Source organism: Pseudophryne corroboree, chromosome 1 (assembly GCF_028390025.1).
Source record: "Pseudophryne corroboree isolate aPseCor3 chromosome 1, aPseCor3.hap2, whole genome shotgun sequence".
Lineage (NCBI taxonomy): Eukaryota > Metazoa > Chordata > Amphibia > Anura > Myobatrachidae > Pseudophryne > Pseudophryne corroboree.
In genome coordinates, this window is record NC_086444.1 from 1077292526 (window position 1) to 1077313995 (window position 21470).

The 21470-nt window shown below is 46.4% G+C and overlaps 1 protein-coding gene across 9 annotated transcripts in view; it reads left to right on the forward strand.

Annotated features, from left to right (window-relative positions):
* ATP8A1 (ATPase phospholipid transporting 8A1) overlaps positions 1 to 21470 on the forward strand; it is a 613161-nt gene that overhangs the window by 468978 nt on the left and 122713 nt on the right. For all 9 annotated transcript variants that reach the window (XM_063920998.1, XM_063921003.1, XM_063920996.1 and 6 more), the window contains one exon: positions 12157 to 12221. In XM_063920998.1, coding sequence (XP_063777068.1) covers positions 12157 to 12221 — 65 coding nt within the window. The remainder of the gene's footprint in view (positions 1 to 12156; positions 12222 to 21470) is intronic.

A 21470-nucleotide genomic window follows, 5' to 3' on the forward strand; every position in this document is an offset into this window, starting at 1 on the left:
TGTCAGGGACATGGAGCATAGCTCCATCCCGGACACCCGTGAATCCACGCCCCGGGCTTCTGATTGGCCCGCGTGTAGCACAATACTAAAATAATGGGGACCATCGATGGGTCCCTTACAGATGGTTGCCCACCATCGAGGTTATGCACCGATGGTACCACCGATGGCCATCCCTATAGGTAACCATGAGATTGTACACATTGCCCAAGCCCAGTGACGAAAAACCTAATTGATTTTCTTGTCTTTTTTTTTCCGTCATCAATCTTTATTTATACTGACTTTTACAGTAATATCGAAGACAGACAATATACAGGAAGTTGGGGGATTCTCAGGTCAGCAACTGGGCAACTTTTTTGTAGAGACACTACATTCCCAGAAATATTGGTTACTGACACAAGAGAATTGCCTCCACTCTGTAGGCTACAGGCACAATTTCAATTTAATAAAACATAGTAAAAGATGTATTATCTAATAACATAGTAAACTGATGTAAACATAGTAAAATATGTATTATGTATAAAACATAGTATTATTCTATTATTCTGTCTACAACTAAATCACATATGTTGGGAGATTCTACAGCTACACAGATATTGCTAATGCACCGCGGAATTTATGGCATTGGTGGGAATCCTCAAAATATGTTACATTTAGGATAGATCAATTTCTGGTATGCCTTTAATGTGCTGTCTGGGTAGTAAAGCCGCTGAAATATAAGTAACCATCTTCTCCTGTCAAATGTTCCGTTCCATCTCTGTCCTGTAAGTGCTGGTAGCTCTCACAGGCTGCATTGCTGGAACGCTGTAAAAATGATATATTCATCCAAATACATTCCCTTGAACACAGATAAGTTAACTTTAAAGCACAGTATGTATTGATACAAGTCTCGAGCCAAAGCAGTGTAACAGCGAGCACATCTAACATACTATGCAGAACTTTTATTTTATCTTCACAAGCTTTATAGAGATTTGCTGAACATTGCTGGCATTGTAAAACTGAAAGTTACAGCAATTTGAGATAAAACTGTTAGTTTCAATAAGATTAGATCGTTTCAATAAGATTAGATAGTATTTCAGCTGCCAGCATTGGGGTATAAACTTTAGTCCTGTCGGCTTCAGTGTATATAGGAGATTATTTTTCTGTAGTGTTCAATTCAAGTTTTCCACGTACCATAGCACCAAATTAGCATTCCAGATTTTGAGGCTCGAATTACGTCTCTCTCTTTTTAAATCTCCCTGAATAAGGGAACATAAATTTTATAACCTTTTAAATATATTGCACTTTCTCTAACCTAGTGGATGCTGGGGACTCCGTAAGGACCATGGGGAATAGACGGGCTCCGCAGGAGACATGGGCACTTTAAGAAAGAATTTATATTCTGGTGTGCTCTGGCTCCTCCCTCTATGTCCCTCCTCCAGATCTCAGTTTGAATCTGTGCCCGGACGAGCTGGGTGCTGTTCAGTGAGCTCTCCTGAGCTTGCTGTAAGAAAGTATTTTGTTAGGTTTTTTATTTTCAGGGAGCTCTGCTGGCAACAGACTCCCTGCATCGTGGGACAGAGGGGAGAGAAGCAGCCCTACTCTCTGAAGATAGGTCCTGCTTCTTAGGCTACTGGACACCATTAGCTCCAGAGGGATCGTACACAGGATCTCACCCTCGTTGTCCGATCCCAGAGCCGTGCCGCCGTCCCCCTCGCAGAGCCGGAAGACAGAAGCCGGGTGAGCATAAGAAGCAAGAAGACTTCGAAATCGGCGGCAGAAGACTCCAGTCTTCACTGAGGTAGCGCACAGCACTTCAGCTGTGCGCCATTGCTCCCACACACACCTCACAACCTCCGGTCACTGTAAGGGTGCAGGGCGCAGGGGAGGGCGCCCTGGGCAGCAATTGGGACCTCTTTGGCAAAAAGTACACATATACACAGTTGGGCACTGTATATATGTATGAGCCCCCGCCAAAAATTGTACATTGAAGCGGGACAGAAGCCCGCCGCTGAGGGGGCGGGGCTTCTTCCTCAGCACTCACCAGCGCCATTTTTTCTCCACAGCTCCGCTGAGAGGAAGCTCCCCAGGCTCTCCCCTGCAGATACACGGTAGAAGAGGGTAAAAAGAGAGGGGGGGCACATACTTAGGCGCAAAAATCTATATAAACAGCGGCTACTGGGTTAACATTAAGTTACTGTGTTATTCCTGGGTTATATAGCGCTGGGGTGTGTGCTGGCATACTCTCTCTCTGTCTCTCCATAGGGCCTTGTGGGGGAACGGTCTTCAAAAAGAGTATTCCCTGTGTGTGTGGTGTGTCGGTACGCTTGTGTCGACATGTTTGACGAGGAAGGCTATGTGGAAACAGAGCGGGAGCAAATGAATGTGGTGTCTCCGCCGACGGCGCCGACACCTGATTGGATGGATATGTGGAAGGTTTTAAATGATAATGTTAATTCCTTGCATAAAAGGTTTGGATAAAGCTGAAGCCTTAGGACAGTCAGGGTCTCAGCCCGTGCCTGATCCTATGTCGCAGAGGCCGTCAGGGTCTCAGAAGCGCCCACTATCCCAAATTGTTGACACAGATACCGACATGGATTCTGACTCCAGTGTCGATTACGATGATGCAAAGTTACAGCCTAAATTGGCTAAATCTATCCGTTATATGATTATAGCAATTAAGGATGTGTTGCACATCACAGAGGAAACCCCAGTCCCTGACAAGAGGGTTCATATGTATGGGAAAAAGGCAGGTAGTGACCTTTCCCCCTTCACACGAGCTAAATGAGTTATGTGAAAAGGCTTGGGAATCTCCAGATAAAAAACTGCAGATTTCCAAATGGATGCTTATGGCGTACCCTTTCCCGCCAACGGACAGGTTACGCTGGGAATCCTCCCCTAGGGTTGACAAAGCTTTAACACGCTTATCCAAGAGGGTAGCCCTGCCGTCACAGGATATGGCCACCCTCAAAGATGCTGCGGATAGAAAGCAAGAGGGTACCCTGAAGTCCATTTATACGCATTCAGGTACCTTACTGATGCCAGCGATTGCGTCGGCCTGGGTGTGTAGTGCTGTAGCAGCATGGACAGACACCCTGTCTGAGGAACTTGATACCTTAGACAAGGATACTATATTAATGACCCTGGCGCATATAAAAGACGCTGTCCTATATATGAGAGATGCTCGAAGAGACATTAGTCTACTGGGTTCTAGAATAAATGCTATGTCGATTTCTGCCAGAAGGATCCTGTGGACTCGGCAATGGACAGGTGATGCCGACTCAAAAAGGCACATGGAGGTTTTGCCTTACAAGGGTGAGGAATTGTTTGGGGAGGGTCTCTCGGACCTTGTCTCCACAGCTACTGCTGGAAAGTCAAATTTTTTGCCATATGTTTCCTCACAACCTAAGAAAGCACCGTATTACCAAATGCAGTCCTTTCGATCACAAAGAGGCAAGAAAGTCCGAGGTGCGTCCTTTCTTGCCAGGGGCAGAGGAAAGAAGCTGCACAACACAGCTAGTTCCCAGGAACAGAAGTCCTCCCCGGCTTCCGCAAAATCCACCGCATGACGCTGGGGCTCCACAGGCGGAGCTAGGCCCGGTGGGGGCGCGTCTCCGAAATTTCAGCCACAAGTGGGTTCACTCCCAGTTGGATCCCTGGGCAGTAGAGATTGTGTTTTAGGGATACAAGCTGGAATTCGAAGAGATGCCCCCTCACCGATACCTCAAATCGGCCCTGCCAGCTTCCCCCCTTGAGAGGGAAATAGTGTTAACTGCAATTCACAAATTGTATCTTCAACAGGTGGTGGTCAAGGTTCCCCTCCTTCAACAAGGAAGGGGTTATTATTCGACCATGTTTGTAGTACCGAAACCGGACGGTTTGGTCAGACCCATATTGAATTTAAAATCCCCAAACATATACCTGAAAGGGTTCAAGTTCAAGATGGAATCGCTCAGAGCGGTCATCGCAAGCCTGAAAGGGGAGGATTTTATGGTGTCTCTGGACATAAAGGATGCATACCGTCATGTCCCCATTTATCCACCTCATTAGGCATACCTCAGATTTGTGGTACAGGATTGTCATTACCAATTTCAGACGTTGCCGTTTGGTCTCTCCACGGCACCGAGAATATTTACCAAGGTAATGGCGGAAATGATGGTACTCCTGCGGAAGCAAGGGGTCACAATTATCCCATACTTGGACGATCTCCTCATAAAAGCGAGGTCAAGCGAGCAGTTGCTGATCAGCGTAGCACGCTCTCTGGAAGTGTTACGACAACACGGCTGGATTCTAAATATTCCAAAGTCGCAGTTGATTCCTACGACTCATCTGCCTTTCCTGGGCATGATTCTGGACACAGACCAGAAAAGGGTTTATCTCCCGATGGAGAAAGCTCAGGAACTCATGACATTGGTCAGAAACCTATTAAAACCAAAACAGGTGTCGGTGCATCACTGCACGCGAGTCCTGGGAAAGATGGTGGCATCATACGAGGCCATTCCCTTCAGCAGGTTCCATGCGAGGACCTTTCAATGGGATTTACTGGACAAATGGTCCGGATCACATCTTCAGATGCATCGGTTAATCACCCTATCCCCCAGGGCCAGGGTGTCTCTCCTGTGGTGGCTGCAGAGTGCTCACCTTCTCGAGGGCCGCAGATTCGGCATTCAGGACTGGGTCCTGGTGACCACGGATGCAAGCCTCCGAGGGTGGGGGGCAGTTACACAGGGAAGAAATTTCCAAGGTCTGTGGTCAAGTCAGGAGACTTGCCTTCACATCAACATCCTGGAACTAAGGGCCATATACAACGCCCTACGTCAAGCGGAGACCCTGCTTCGCGACCAACCGGTTCTGATTCAGTCAGACAACATCACCGCAGTGGCTCATGTAAACCGCCAAGGCGACACAAGGAGCAGGGTGGCGATGGTGGAAGCCACCAGAATTCTTCGCTGGGCGGAGAATCACGTAAGCGCACTGTCAGCAGTGTTCATTCCGGGAGTGGACAACTGGGAAGCAGACATACTCAGCAGGCACGACCTCCACCCGGGAGAGTGGGGACTTCATCAAGAAGTCTTCACGCGGATTGCAAGTCGGTGGGAACTGCCACAGGTGGACATGATGGCATCCCGCCTCAACAAAAAGCTACAGAGGTATTGCGCCAGGTCAAGAGACCCTCAGGCGATAGCTGTGGACGCACTGGTGACACCGTGGGTGTTACAGTCGGTCTATGTATTTCCTCCTCTTCCTCTCATACCCAAGGTGCTGAGAATCATAAGAAAAAGAGAAGAGAGAACAATACTCATTGTTCCGGATTGGCCAAGAAGGACTTGGTATCCAGATCTGCAAGAAATGCTCACAGAGGACCCGTGGCCTCTGCCTCTAAGACAGGACTTGTTGCAACACGGGCCCTGTCTGTTCCAAGACTTACCGCGGCTGCGTTTGACGGCATGGCGGTTGAACGCCGGATCCTAGCAGAAAAAGGCATTCCGGATGACGTTATTCCTACGCTGATAAAGGCTAGGAAGGACGTGACGGCTCAACATTATCACCGTATATGGCGAAAATATTTTGCTTGGTGTGAGGTCAGGAATGCCCCTACGGAGGAATTCCAGCTGGGCCGTTTCCTTCACTTCCTACAGTCGGGAGTGACTTTGGGCCTAAAATTGGGTTCCATTAAGGTCCAGATTTCGGCCCTGTCCATTTTCTTTCAAAAAGAACTGGTTTCTCTCCCTGAAGTTCAGACGTTTGTAAAGGGAGTGCTGCATATTCAGCCCCCTTTTGTGCCTCCAGTGGCACCTTGGGATCTTAACGTGGTGTTGAGTTTCCTGAAATCACACTGGTTTGAACCACTTAAAACCGTGGAGTTAAAATATCTCACGTGGAAGGTGGTCATGTTATTAGCCTTGGCTTCGGCTAGGCGTGTGTCTGAATTAGCGGCTTTGTCACATAAAATCTCTTATCTGGTTTTCCATATGGATAGAGCAGAATTGCGGACCCATCCACAATTTCTGCCAAAAGTGGTGTCATCTTTTCATATGAACCAACCTATCGTGGTGCCTGTGGCTACTCGTGACTTGGAGGATTCCGAGTTACTGGATGTGGTCAGGGCTTTGAAGGTTTATGTAGCCAGAACGGCTAGAGTCAGGAAAACTGAGTCGCTGTTTATCCTGTATGCATCCAACAAGCTGGGTGCTCCTGCTTCAAAGCAAACTATTGCTCGCTGGATCTGTAACACTATTCAGCAGGCTCATTCTGCGGCTGGATTGCCGCTGCCAAAATCAGTAAAAGCCCATTCCACAAGGAAGGTGGGCTCTTCTTGGGCGGCTGCCCGAGGGGTCTCGGCATTACAGCTTTGCCGAGCGGCTACTTGGTCAGGTTCAAACACTTTTGCAAAGTTCTACAAGTTTGATACCCTGGCTGAGGAGAACCTTGTGTTTGCTCAATCGGTGCTGCAGAGTCATCCGCACTCTCCCGCCCGTTTGGGAGCTTTGGTATAATCCCCATGGTCCTTACGGAGTCCCCAGCATCCACTAGGACGTTAGAGAAAATAAGATTTTACTTACCGGTAAATCTATTTCTCGTAGTCCGTAGTGGATGCTGGGCGCCCGTCCCAAGTGCGGACTTCTTCTGCAATGCTTGTATATAGTTATTGCTTAAATAAGGGTTATGTTATAGTTGCATCAGGGTTGAACTGATGCTCTGTTGTTGTTTATACTGTTAACTGGGTAAGGTTATCACAAGTTATACGGTGTGATTGGTGTGGCTGGTATGTATCTTGCCCTGGATTATCAAAATCCTTTCCTTGTACTGTCAGCTCTTCCGGGCACAGTTTCTCTAACTGAGGTCTGGAGGAGGGACATAGAGGGAGGAGCCAGAGCACACCAGAATATAAATTCTTTCTTAAAGTGCCCATGTCTCCTGCGGAGCCCGTCTATTCCCCATGGTCCTTACGGAGTCCCCAGCATCCACTACGGACTACGAGAAATAGATTTACTGGTAAGTAAATTCTTATTTCTCTGACGTCCTAGTGGAGGCTGGGAACTCCGTAAGGACCATGGGGAATAGACGGGCTCCGCAGGAGACTGGGCACTCTAAAAGAAAGATTAGGTACTATCTGGTGTGCACTGGCTCCTCCCTCTATGCCCCTCCTCCAGACCTCAGTTAGAATTTGTGCCCGGCCAGAGCTGGATGCACCTAGTGGGCTCTCCTGAGCTTGCTAGAAAAGAAAGTATTTGTTAGGTTTTTTATTTTCAGTGAGATCTGCTGGCAACAGACTCACTGCTACGTGGGACTGAGGGGAGAGAAGCAAACCTACCTGCTTGCAGCTAGCTTGTGCTTCTTAGGCTACTGGACACCATTAGCTCCAGAGGGTTCGAAACACAGGGCCTGACCTCGATCGTCCGTTCCCGGAGCCGCGCCGCCGTCCCCCTTGCAGAGCCAGAAGACAGAAGAAACGACGAAAACGGCGGTTGAAGACTCCTGTCTTCATTAAGGTAGCGCACAGCACTGCAGCTGTGCGCCATTGCTCCCACAGCACACCACACACTCCGGTCACTGTAGGGTGCAGGGCGCTGGGGGGGGGGCGCCCTGGGCAGCAATTATAATACCTTTTGGCACAAATTATACACATAATACAGTCTGTCACTGTATATGTGTGCAAACCCCCGCCATTAAGTCTCACAAAACGCGGGACAGAAGCCCGCCGCTGAGGGGCGGGTCCTTCTTCCTCAGCACACCAGCGCCATTTTCCCTTCACAGTTCCGCTGGAAGCAGCTCCCCAGGCTCTCCCCTGCAGTATCTGGATACAAGAAGGGTAAAAAAGAGAGGGGGGGCACTTAAATTTAGGCGCAAATAAGATAAGTAAGCAGCTATTGGGAAAAATCACTTATTATAGTGTACATCCCTGTGTTATATAGCGCTGTGGTGTGTGCTGGCATACTCTCTCTCTGTCTCCCCAAAGGACTTTGTGGGGTCCTGTCCTCAGTCAGAGCATTCCCTGTGTGTGTGTGTGGTGTGTCGGTACGGCTGTGTCGACATGTTTGATGAGGAGGGTTACGTGGAGGCGGAGCAGAGGCAGATAAGTGTGGTGTCGCCACCGACGGGGCCGACACCTGATTGGATGGATATGTGGAAAGTCTTAACCGACAACTCCTTACATAAACGGTTCGATGACGCAGCAGCCTTGGGACAGCCGGGGTCTCAGCCCGCACCTGCCCAGGCGACTCAGAAGCCGCCAGGGGCTCATAAACGCCCGCTAGCTCTGATGGTAGACACAGATGTCGACACGGAGTCTGACTCCAGTGTAGATGAGGATGAGGCAAATGTACAGTCTACAAAAGCCATCCAATGCATGATTACTGCAATGAAAGATGTATTGCACATTTCTGATATTAACCCGGTTACCACCAAGAGGGGTATTATGTTTGGGGAGAAAAAGCAGCCAGTGACTTTTCCCCCATCTTATGAATTAAATGAGTTGTGTGAAGAAGCGTGGAGTTCCCCTGATGAGAAACTAGTAATTTCTAAGAGGTTACTGATGGCGTACCCTTTCCCGCCAACGGATAGGTTACGTTGGGAAACATCCCCTAGGGTGGACAAGGCGCTAACATGCTTATCTAAAAGGGTGGTACTGCCGTCTCAGGATACGGCCGCCCTAAAGGATCCTGCGGATAGAAAGCAGGAAGCTATCCTGAAGTATACACACTCTGGTACTCTACTGAGACCTGCTATTGCTTCAGCCTGGATGTGTAGTGCTGCAGCAGCATGGACTGATACCCTGTCAGACAACATTGATTCCCTCGACAGGGATACTATTTTGCTAACCATCGAACATATAAAAGACGTCGTCTTATATATGCGGGATGCACAGAGGGACATTTGCCTGCTTGCATCTAGAATTAATGCAATGTCCATTTCTTCCAGGAGAGTATTATGGACTCGGCAGTGGACAGGTGATGCTGATTCTAAAAAACACATGGAGGTTTTGCCTTATAAGGGTGAGGAATTGTTTGGGGACGGTCTCTCGGACCTCGTATCCACAGCAAGTGCTGGGAAGTCGACTTTTTTACCTCAGGTTCCCTCACAGCCTAAGAAAGCACCGTATTATCAAATGCAGTCCTTTCGGCCTCAGAAAGGCAAGCGGGTCAGAGGAGCATCCTTTCTGGCCAGAGGCAAGGGTAGAGGAAAGAAACTGCACCAGGCAGCCAGTTCCCAGGAACAAAAATCCTCCCCTGCTTCCACTAAGTCCACGACGTTGGGGCTCCACAGGCGGAGCCAGGTGCGGTGGGGGCGCGTCTCCGAAACTTCAGCAACCAGTGGGTTCGCTCACAAGTGGATCTCTGGGCTGTACAAATTGTATCTCAGGGATACAAGCTGGAGTTCGAGGCGACTCCCCCTCGCTGTTACCTCAAATCAGCCTTGCCAGCTGCTCCCAGGGAAAGGGAGGTAGTACTGGCGGCAATTCACAAGCTGTACCTCCAGCAGGTGATAATCAAGGTCCCCCTCCTTCAACAGGGCAGGGGTTACTATTCCACAATGTTTGTGGTACCGAAACCGGACGGTTCGGTGAGACCCATCCTGAATTTAAAATCCTTGAACACTTATATAAAGAAGTTCAAGTTCAAAATGGAATCGCTCAGGGCGGTTATTGCAAGCCTGGAAGAGGGGGATTTTATGGTGTCGCTGGACATCAAGGATGCTTACTTGCATGTCCCCATTAACCCACCTCACCAGGAATACCTCAGGTTTGTGGTACAAGACTGTCATTACCAATCCCAGACGTTGCCGTTTGGTCTCTCCACGGCACCGAGAATATTTACCAAGGTAATGGCCGATATGATGATACTCCTTCGGAAGAAGGGAGTTATAATTATCCCGTACTTGGACGATCTCCTCATAAAGGCGAGGTCCAGAGAGCAGTTGTTGGTCAGCGTAGCACTCTCTCAGGAAGTGTTGCAACAGCACGGCTGGATTCTGAATATCCCAAAGTCGCAGCTGATTCCTGCGACGCGTCTGCTTTTCCTGGGCATGATTCTGGACACAGAACAGAAGAAGGTGTTTCTCCCGGTGGAGAAGGCCCAGGAATTGTCATCTCTGGTCAGGGACCTCCTGAAACCAAAACAGGTGTCGGTGCATCACTGCACGCGAGTCCTGGGAAAGATGGTGGCTTCTTACGAAGCAATTCCCTTCTTTTTCCATTTCTTATTTGGTATTTTTCTGAAGCAATTCCCTTCGGCAGGTTCCATGCAAGGATCTTTCAGTGGGATCTGTTGGACAAATGGTCCGGATCGCATCTTCAGATGCATCGGTTGACCACCCTGTCCCCAAGGGCCAGGGTGTCTCTGCTGTGGTGGCTGCAGAGTGCTCATCTTCTCGAGGGCCGCAGGTTCGGCATACAGGACTGGGTCCTGGTGACCACGGATGCAAGCCTCCGAGGATGGGGGGCAGTCACTCAGGGAAGAAACTTCCAAGGACAGTGGTCAAGTCTGGAGACTTCACTACACATAAATATACTGGAACTAAGGGCCATTTACAACGCCAAAAGATTTCTGACGCGTTTCGCTTTGAAAAAGCTGTAGTGTTTACAGTGAAACGCGTCAGGAATCTTTTGGGTCATCTGCCACTTTATATTGCTCATATCCGGACCAGAACTGGACGTTCACTGTTGCAGACAGATTGTGGAAATAATCTCCAACATCAAACAACTTACCACCTTAAGGAGAAGGACACCGCAAAATATTGAGGAACCCGTTTGGACGTTCATATACATCAAAGATTTCCAAGGGACTTCACCTCTAGCTGCATTGGTAAAGTTGGATGTTTAGACTGCGCAGTCAGTCAGTCTTTTCACACTTAAGTCATTCCATCTGCTTATCCAGTTCACCAAATAGGAACGGACTGCTTACCAGAGGCAATTATAAGTTGAGACCCATTTTAATTATTTAGTTTATGAGCTGTGTATATGTGTTGTCTAATTGTGGCTACAGATTGCCATTTTATTAAATAGAAAGTTTTATTACTCAATCCTTCATGTGTTAGAAATTCAATTAGCGTTGCTATTTATCCTGCATGCACCCAACAAGCTGGGTGCTCCTGCTTCAAAGCAAACTATTGCTCGCTGGATCTGTAGCACGATTCAGCAGGCTCATTCTGCGGCTGGATTGCCGCATCCAAAATCAGTGAAAGCCCATTCCACAAGGAAGGGGGCTCTTCTTGGGCGGCTGCCCGAGGGGTCTCGGCATTACAGCTTTGCCGAGCTGCTACTTGGTCGGGTTCAAACACATTTGCAAAATTCTACAAGTTTGATACCCTGGCTGAGGAGGACCTTGAGTTTGCCCATTCGGTGCTGCAGAGTCATCCGCACTCTCCCGCCCGTTTGGGAGCTTTGGTATAATCCCCATGGTCCTTACGGAGTTCCCAGCATCCACTAGGACGTCAGAGAAAATAAGAATTTACTCACCGGTAATTCTATTTCTCGTAGTCCGTAGTGGATGCTGGGCGCCCGTCCCAAGTGCGGACTCTCTGCAATACGTGTATATAGTTATTGCTTCACTAAAGGGTTATTGTTATGAGCCATCTGTGAACGGAGGCTCAGTTGTTGTTCATACTGTTAACTGGGTATGGTTATCACAAGTTGTACAGTGTGATTGGTGTGGCTGGTATGAGTCTTACCCTGGATTCCAAATCCTTTCCTTGTTGTGTCAGCTCTTCCGGGCACAGTTTCCCTAACTGAGGTCTGGAGGAGGGGCATAGAGGGAGGAGCCAGTGCACACCAGATAGTACCTAATCTTTCTTTTAGAGTGCCCAGTCTCCTGCGGAGCCCGTCTATTCCCCATGGTCCTTACGGAGTTCCCAGCATCCACTACGGACTACGAGAAATAGAATTACCGGTGAGTAAATTCTTTTTTTTTTCTTTATGGCTTGTGTTTGTAATATTGCATTGTTTTGTATCTTTAAAGTGATTGTTGCTTGTATTCTTATGTGATGATAATAGATCGGTAAAAGTAATAATTTGCAATGACATACTAAGTATTTAATTGACTGAGCAGGCAATTCAGACAATGTATTACAAACCTTTCTGAAATGTACATTTTTTCGTTCATTTGCAATGTCAATCGTTTTTTTTGTTAATGACTTAAGTATTGGCAAGAAAAATAATTAGCTACTTTTTCTTTTTAATAGGACATTCATGCAGACTGCTGACCAAAAATATGGGCTTAATTGTTATAAATGAAGGATCACTTGATGTAAGTATGGCATGTTTGGCTAAACCATTATGTTGGAGGGGGAGGGGTTGTACAATACATTTCTTTTTTTGCTCCCCAATTTATATATACGTGTGTGAACATTTCTTGGTGTTTAAAAATTTAAAACAAGGTATTAAATGTTAGAAACAATTGCACTAATGTTACCTTCTTGGTGTGATGCATTTTACGGTATTGTACTCGAAAGAATTTGGTGGCGGACAGTTTGGGGGCATAACCTCATGAGACATGAGGGTGCATGAATTTCTGTATATTATGCTACTGTAAATAGCAATGTTTTTGTACCATAATATCCAAGGCGTCCTGGTGCTTAATTGAATCTAGCGGTTTCCATGTTTTCTCCTTAAAGAACCAGAGTTTGTTGCCTGGGTTTATCCAGGATTACACTGAGTAACTGACACTGTACTACCACCCAGTGAAAGGTGATAGATACTAAATATCCTGTCTGACCCCTATGCAGTACCCAGGGGATAAATGGCTGCATGTGATTTAGAACAAATGTCTTCTTCTTTTTTTATTTTTTATTTTTGTTGAACTTTTTCATGCTTTACGATCCACGTGGACTAAAATTAGGACCGGTAACCTGCCTGGCAAGTCATGCGAGGGGACACGGTGCACTAATTGGTGTTCCCCGTCACTTTCCGAAGAAAACGACACCAAAAAAGTAAAATAAACTCATGTCGACCTTGTTCATGTCGCCCTAATGACCATGTCAACCTAGTCACCCTGTCGACCTAGTGCATGTCGACCAATAGTGGTCGACATAATGACCCATACCCATTCTAAGGAGGAAACAAAGTGCCCACTATCATCTCTTATACAACTATCGTTTTTCTCTCATTCTGTCCCCTCTAACTCTTGCTCTATTTCTATCACCCTTTTTATAGTCGGCCTTTTTTATTTTTTCTGTGCCCCCTTCCTCTCTTTCTTTACTTTTTTCGGTCTTTTTACTCCTCTCCTTTTCCTTTCACACACTGTCTCTCCCTCTCACTTTTCTCATCTCTCATTTTTTTCCCCCTCTATTTTGAGTCCTATTTCTCAGTTAATATTTGCGTTATATCCCCCTAAAAAGTGTAAACGCAAATAATAACTATCCCCTTAATTTATCTAGGGGGAACTGCAGTAGATAGCAGATATATCTGCTGCAGAGTGCCATTTTCGCTCGCAAAATTACCCTATAGGTTTCAGTTGGGGTGGTTTTATTGTGGAATTTACCAAGCTCCAGGGAGCTTTGCCTCCTGAGCTTGGCCCTGGTAGCTTAAGCCATTGTAGCCTATAGGCTACATATTACTGGGATTACCGGGGGGAGGGATCATTAAGAACCGTCTCCGGCAATGACTGTCAGCGCTTGTGGTCAACATATCACGCATGCGCAGAGCACATTAGCTTCTCACATTCCTGAGTCCCTGTGGGTGGTTTTCAATACATTTCCACGATTTATCATTTCATATTGCCATGATTAAGCACTGATAAAAGATGTCAATTTTATCGGGTCTAGCAAACGATAAGTAGTAAATATGCTTCTTGTGTCTCGCTCTTTCTTCCCTGTCATCTCTTTTTCCATCTCACTTTGTTGTATGCAAAATCATGCACTTGGGTCTCAAAAACTCAAAGGCTAAATATAGTATCAAGGGCACTATAATAGAAACTACTGAGGAGGAAAGGGATTTAGGAGTCACTATTTCAAGTGACTTAAAGGCAGGAAAGCAATGCAACAAAGCAATGAGAAAGGCAAGTCAGATGCTTGGTTGCATAGGGAGAGGAATCAGTAGCAGGAAAAAAGAAGTAATAATGCCACTGTATAGGTCATTGGTGTGGCCCCATCTGGAATACTGTGTGCAGTTCTCGAGACCGTATCTCCAGAAGGACATAAATACATTAGAGAGTGTACAAAGAAGGGCCACTAAAATGGTGCATGGCCTACATCACAAAACTTACCCGGAAAGGCTAAAAGATCTCAACATGTATAGTTTGGAGGAGAGAAGGGAAAGGGGGGACATGATAGAAACTTACAAATATACCAAGGGTCTTAACAAAGTTCAGGAGGTAAACATTCTTCAAAGGAAGAGAAGTATTAGAACTCGAGGACATACACTGAGACTGGAGGGAGGCAGGTTCAGGGGAAATTTAAGGAAAAATTACTTCACAGAAAGGCTAGTGGATAAGTGGAATAGCCTCCCATTAGAGGTGGTTAGAGGCTAAGACGGTAGAGCAATTTAAACATGCTTGGGATAGGCATATTAATATTCTTACAAAGAATTAAGGTTCAAAAAGGGTTGAGATTACCTAAAGGATAAAAAAAAAAGTGGCAGACTAGATGTGCCAAGTGGTTCTTATCTGCCGTCAAATTCTGTGTTTCTGTTTCTCTCTCTCTCTCATCTTTTTCGCCCATCTCAAGAGTAGATTTACTAAAATTTCTAAATCAGAGAAAATTGGAGGTGCCTATAGCAACCAATAGGTTTTACCATAATTTTCTAAACTGCACTATCTAGATGATGTCTAGAATTTGATTGATTGCTATTGGCAACACCTCCAGTTTTCCATTTAGAAGTTTTAGTAAATCTGCCCCTCTGTCTGTCTCTCTCCTCTCTCTATGGTCCCGTTGCCATACATGTGCACAGGAATGCAGGCTGAGAGTTGCTTTGCTGAAGAGTTATTGTTGGGTAATGCCAGGCAATCATTCATTCATTGATAGCTATAACTGGGCCAGAAGGAGAAATAAGGTTCCTCAGGTATGGTATACAGTAACTTGTGGTCACATTGTATGATTTATTAAATATTTCTAAAACAAATAGTGAAAGTAAACCTGACTTTTAATATATTTTTTTCTTCAATATAAAATATTTACATACAGTTGAAATATTAGTCACAAGTGACCAGTTGCAACATTTGCTATTTTGTTACATTGCTTTTAATATATGCTAGAACTCCTGGATGTAATAATATGGTTCACATGCTGCATAACATTTATTCAATGTATAGATCTACATAGTGGTCGCTTTCAATTGCCACTTGTCAAACACAATGTTTATTCTGTACTTTCAAAGAGCAAATATTCCTGAGACTGGTGATTTTTCAGCAAAGGAATGATCACATCCAAGACATACATCTTCACGGTACCTTTTAAAGGACAACATATCACAAATGTAAATGTGTGTACAGCATATAACAGCATAGTATATCTGGTAGCCAGGAAATAAAATTAAAATCGTAAATCATTATACTTTGTCACTTCTTTATCCCTGTCCGTATTTCTGCCACTCTGCAGCCTGTGCACACAACTTGTTACCTATGATGCTGCAAGTCCTTTACTCTGTCTTTCATCTGACTACAACCCCCTCCCCTTTTAAACTTTCTTTTGTAAATCTGACACATACAACCTGTTAGAAATGGGACAATTAGTATAGCTGTAAGGCATTACTTCTGTAAATTGTGGTTACTGATGTGTTCACATATATCTAGCCTCCTGGTATGTTAAACAGCTCTACTAGTCACACCATGCTGTGGTGTGACTCGGTTGTTTGACTTTTTCCATTAAAATGCATCTTATTCACAAAACGATGTGAATAGGAAACACAAGCAGCTTTTGCTGATTAAAATGATGTGCAGCATGCCTACAGTGCATCCGGAAAGTGTTCACACCGCTTCACTTTTCCACTTTTTGTTATGTTACAGCCTTGCTCCAAAATGAAATAAATACATTTTTTCCCTCAAAATTCTACACGCAATACCCCATAATGACAACGTGAAAAAAGTTTTGAGGTTTTTGCAAATGTATTAAAAATAAAAAACTAAGTAATCACATGTACATAAGTATTCACAGCCTTTGCCATGAAGCTCAAAATTGAGCTCAGGTGCATTTTGTTACCACTGATCAGCCTTGAGATGTTCCTACAGCTTAATTGGAGTACACCTGTGGTAAAGTCAGTTGATTGGACATGATTTGGAAAGGCACACACCTGTCTAGATGAGATCCCACACTTGACAGTGCATGTCTGAGCACAAACCAAGCATGAAGTCACAGGAATTGTATGTAGACCTCCGAGACAGGATTGTCTCAAGTCACAAATCTGGGGAAGAGTACAGAAAAATATCTGCTGCTTTGAAGGTCCCAATGAGCACAGTGGCCTCCATCATCTGTAAATGGAAGAAGTTCGGAATCACCAGGACTCTTCCTAGAGCTGGCCGGCCGTTTCAACTGTGGTTGAGTGGGGGAGAAGGGCACTAGTCAGGGAGGTGAGCAAGAATTGATGGTCACTCTGTCAGAGCTCCAGCATTCCTCTGTGGAGATAGGAGAACCTTCCAGAAGGACAACCATTTCTGCAGCAATCCGCCAATCAGGCCTTTATCGTAGAGTGGCCAGACGGAAGTCACTCCTTAGTAAAAAGAACATGGCAGCCCGCCTGGATTTGCCAAAATGCACCTGAGAGACTCTCAGACCATGAGAAACAAAATTCTCTGGTCTGATGAGATTAAGATTGAACTCTTTGGCATGAATGCCAGGTGTCATGTTTGAATGAAACCAAGCACTGCTCATCACCAGGCCAATGCCATCCCTACAGTGAAGCATGGAGGTGGCAGCATCATGCTGTGGGGATGTTTTTCAGCGGCAGGAACTTAGAGACTAGTCCGGATAGAGGGAAAGATCCTGGATGAAAACCTGCTCCAGAGCACTCTTGACCTCCGACTGGGGCGACGGTTCATCCTTCAGCAGGACAACAACCCTAAGCACACAGCCAAGATATCAAAGGAGTGGCTTCAGGACAACTCTGTGAATGTCCTTCGGTGGCCCAGCCAGAGCCCAGACTTGATGTCGATTGCACATCTCTGGAGAGATCTGAAAATGGCTGTGTACCGACTTTCCCATTCAACCTGATGTAGCTTGAGAGGTGCTGCAAAGAGGAATGGGCGAAACTGCTCAAAGATATGTGTGCCTAGCTTGTGGCATCATATTCATAAAGACTTGAGGCTGTAATTGCTGCCAAAGGTGCATCAACAAAGTATTAAGCAAATGCTGTGAATTCTTACGTACATGTGATTTCTTAGTTTTTTCTTTTTAATAAATTTGCAAAAATCTAAAAAAAACAAGTTTTTCGCGTTGTCGTTATGGGGTATTGTGTGTAGAATTTTGAATGAAAAAATGAATTTATTCCATTTTGGAATAAGGCTTTTGGAATAACAATATGTGGAAAAAGTGAAGCACTGTAAATACTTTCCGGATGCACTGTATATTCTTTGTGCGATCGTGGCTGTGTCTGCATACGAAATGCTACATTCCTAGAAAACACTAACATATCATTTTGTATGTCGATACTGCTGCAGACGCACACAGAATATAGGCATGTCGCATATAATTTTAATCGCAGAGTTTGCTTGTGCATCATAATTGCATAGATTTGCAAATAAAACGCATTTTTGGCAAAAAAAACAGAGTTGCACTGGACTTGTTAGGTCACTTATGCCGGGCATCTCCTGCTGCGTGGCGTATTGAAGTAAGATGTATGAGGACACATCTGTAGGTGCTCCTTTTTAAAAGGTGGATAAAAATTACTCATCCAGCCCATCTTTACAGTATTATAATTCTTGTGACTGAGATGAAATAAGTAATAATTTGAGTAAGAGAATAGGAGTTTGCTTACTGTGTATTTCACTGCTTTCGTTTGGTCCATTATATCTTAGTGACTGGGCATTTCACAAGGATACAGACTTAAACAGAAGAGCTAAGGCCCAAATGTATTAAGCCTTGTAAAGTGGAAAGTGATGAAGAGTGATAAAGTACCAACAAATCAGCTCCTAGCTGTCCTTTTTCAAACACATCCTGTAACATGGTAGTTAGGCAGATGGTTGGCTGGTACTACATCACTCTCCACATTATCACTTTTTCTCTTACGTCCTAGAGGATACTGGGGTCCACATTAGTACCATGGGGTATAGAAGGGACCACTAAGAGCCTTGGCACTTTAAGAAATTAATAGTATGCGCTTGCTCCTCCCTCTATGCCCCTCCTACCAGACTCAGTTTAGAAAATGTGCCTGGAGAAGCCGGTCACGCTTAGGGAAGCTCCTGAATAGTTTTCAGCATTTATTTTCTGTTTGTTGTTTTCAGGCAGGTCTGGTTGGCATCAGACTGCCTGCTTCGTGGGACTTAGGGGAGGGGGAATGGCCCAACCTCCTTTAGGGTTAATGGTCCCGTTCCCCGCTGACAGGACATAGCTCCTGAGGGACCTATTCGCAAGCCCCACCACGGCGACCGTACAGTCCCGCAGCACGCCGCCACCCCTAACAGAGCCATAAGTAAGAAGAGTGGTGAGTAGATGGCAGGTGTCCCGGGTTAGCGGGTCGCCGCCGGTAATGGCGGCATGAGGGTAGGAGCGCAGCGCTGACAGGCTGCGGTTCCAGGCTTCAGAGGCAGAACATGTTCCGCTGTGAGGGTCGCGCTGAAGCCACAACTATACCCACACTGGCACTAAGTTTACAGGGGTTCTAACCCACTGTAAACCACACATATAACCTCAGCCAGTATTAAAAAAAAGCAGTGAAGACCGTGCGCCATTACGGGGACGGGGCTTCACTTTGAGCGGATCCAGCGGCTCACCAGCACCATTTTCCCTCTGCAGCTCTCACTGAACAGCCTGAAAGACATGCAGCTCCTCCACAAGGACTGCAGATTACCTCGGCGGTACCAGGGGGTCATAGCAGGGGGGGAGCAGTATAGGAATACTAATACCCTATTAAGGGTATTTAGTCTGCGACCCAGCTAAGCTCAGCTTTAACAAGAAGGGCGCTGTGTGGCTGGCTCCATCATTCTCTGTGTCCCCCTAGAAGGGCTCTGTTTGGGTTAACTGGGCTTAACTTTTCTCGTGTGTGTGTGTGTGTGTGTGTGTGTGTGTGTGTGTGTGTGTGTGTGTGTGTATACTTTCACATTACAATGGCAGGCAAGGAGTGTGTTTCATGCACTGCAGAGTGTTTTTCTTCTTCAGGGGGATCACTACAATGTACTCAGGGTAGTACACATTCTCTGACTAGTGGATCCGAACCAGCTTGGTTGGATTCTCTAAAAGGGATGATCTCAGATATTTCTAATACATTTTCTCGTACTGAGAAAGAGACGCAACAGTTAAGACAGTCTATGGATGACCTCATGAATAGAGATTCAAGTCCCATGACAGCGTCTCATACCCCTGCCATTTGTTCACAAAAGCGTACTCTGGCCCAAATCCTGCAGGCTGACACGTATTATGATGATGATTATGTGTCAGACCCAGAGGAGGGTGAGGTGGACTTAGGTGGGGGGGATGCAGCCCTGTCACAGGGAGTACAGGCCCTGATAGAAGCTGTTAGGGAGGCCCTGCACATCAAGGATGACACAGTGACAGGAGAGGATGAGGAATCTTATTTTAATGTGAAAAAGAAATCCTCTGTTACTTTCCATGCATCTCAGGAATTAAATTCCCTTTCTCTAACGTCCTAGTGGATGCTGGGAACTCCGTAAGGACCATGGGGAATAGCAGGCTCCGCAGGAGACTGGGCACTCCAAAGAAAGATTTAGTACTATCTGGTGTACACTGGCTCCTCCCTCTATGCCCCTCCTCCAGACCTCAGTTAGAATCTGTGCCCGGCCAGAGCTGGGTGCTTTTAGTGAGCTCTCCTGAGCTTGCTAATAAGAAAGTATTTTAGTTAGGTTTTTTTATTTTCAGAGAGCTTCTGCTGGCAACAGACTCTCTGCTACGTGGGACTGAGGGGAGAGACACTCTAACTAACTGCGGATAGGTTGCGCTTCTTAGGCTACTGGACACCATTAGCTCCAGAGGGATCGAACACAGGACCTGACTTTGTCGTCCGTTCCCGGAGCCGCGCCGCCATCCCCCTCGCAGAGCCAGAAGGCAGAAGCGGAGAAGACATCGAAATCGGCGGCAGAAGACTCCTGTCTTCACATGAGGTAGCGCACAGCACTGCAGCTGTGCGCCATTGCGCCCACACACTCCAGTCACTGTAGGGTGCGGGGCGCAGGGGGGGGGCGCCCTGGGCAGCAATTGATACCTCCTGCCGAAAACTGCATATAGACAGTGGGACACTGTTATATGTATGAGCCCCCGCCATTTATTTTACAGAAAATCGCGGGACAGAAGCCCGCCGCTGAGGGGGCGGGGCCTTCGTCCTCAGCACTCACCAGCGCCATTTTCCTGCCACAGCTCCGCTGAGAGGAAGCTCCCCAGGCTCTCTCCTGCAGAATCACGGTAGAAAGAGGGTGAAAAGAGAGGGGGGCGCATTAATCATAATACAGCAGCTACTGGGTAAACACTAAAGTACTGTGTAATCCCTGGGTTATATAGCGCTGGGGTGTGTGCTGGCATACTCTCTATTTCTGTCTCTCCAAAAGGCCTTGTGGGGGTCCTGTCCTCATTTAGAGCTTCCCCTGTGTGTGTGGTGTGTCGTTACGCGTGTGTCGACATGTTTGACGAAGAGGGCTATGTGGAGGAAGAGCAAGTGCAGTTGACTGACGTGTCGCCGCCGACGGTGCCGACACCTGATTGGATGGATATGTGGAAGGTGTTAAATGATAATGTAAACTCCTTACATAAAAGGTTGGATAAAGCTGATACCTCGGGCCAGTCAGGGTCTCAACCCATGCCTGATCCTACAGCGCAGAGGCCCTCAGGGTCTCAAAAGCGTCCACTATCCAAAATGGTTGACACAGATGTCGACACGGATTCTGACTCCAGTGTCGACGACGATGATGCAAAATTGCAACCGAAAATGACAAAATCTATACGCTACATGATTATAGCGATGAAGGATGTTTTACACATATCAGAGGTAAACCCTGTCCCTGACAAGAGGGTTTATATGTATGGGGAGAAAAAGCAAGAGGTGACTTTTCCCCCTTCATATGAGTTAAATGAGTTATGTGAAAGAGCGTGGGATTCCCCAAATAAGAAAGTCCTGATTTCCAAAAGGTTACTTATGGCGTACCCTTTCCCGCCAGACGACAGGGTGCGCTGGGAATCCTCCCCTAGGGTAGATAAAGCTCTCACACGCTTTAAGAAGGTGGCCCTGCCATCGCAGGATACGGCCACCCTAAAGGATCCTGCAGATAGAAAGCAGGAAAGTATCCTGAAATCCGTTTATACACATTCAGGGACTCTACTGAGGCCGGCAATTGCGTCGGCGTGGATGTGTAGTGCTGTAGCAGCGTGGACAGATAATCTGTCTGAGGAAATGGATACCTTGG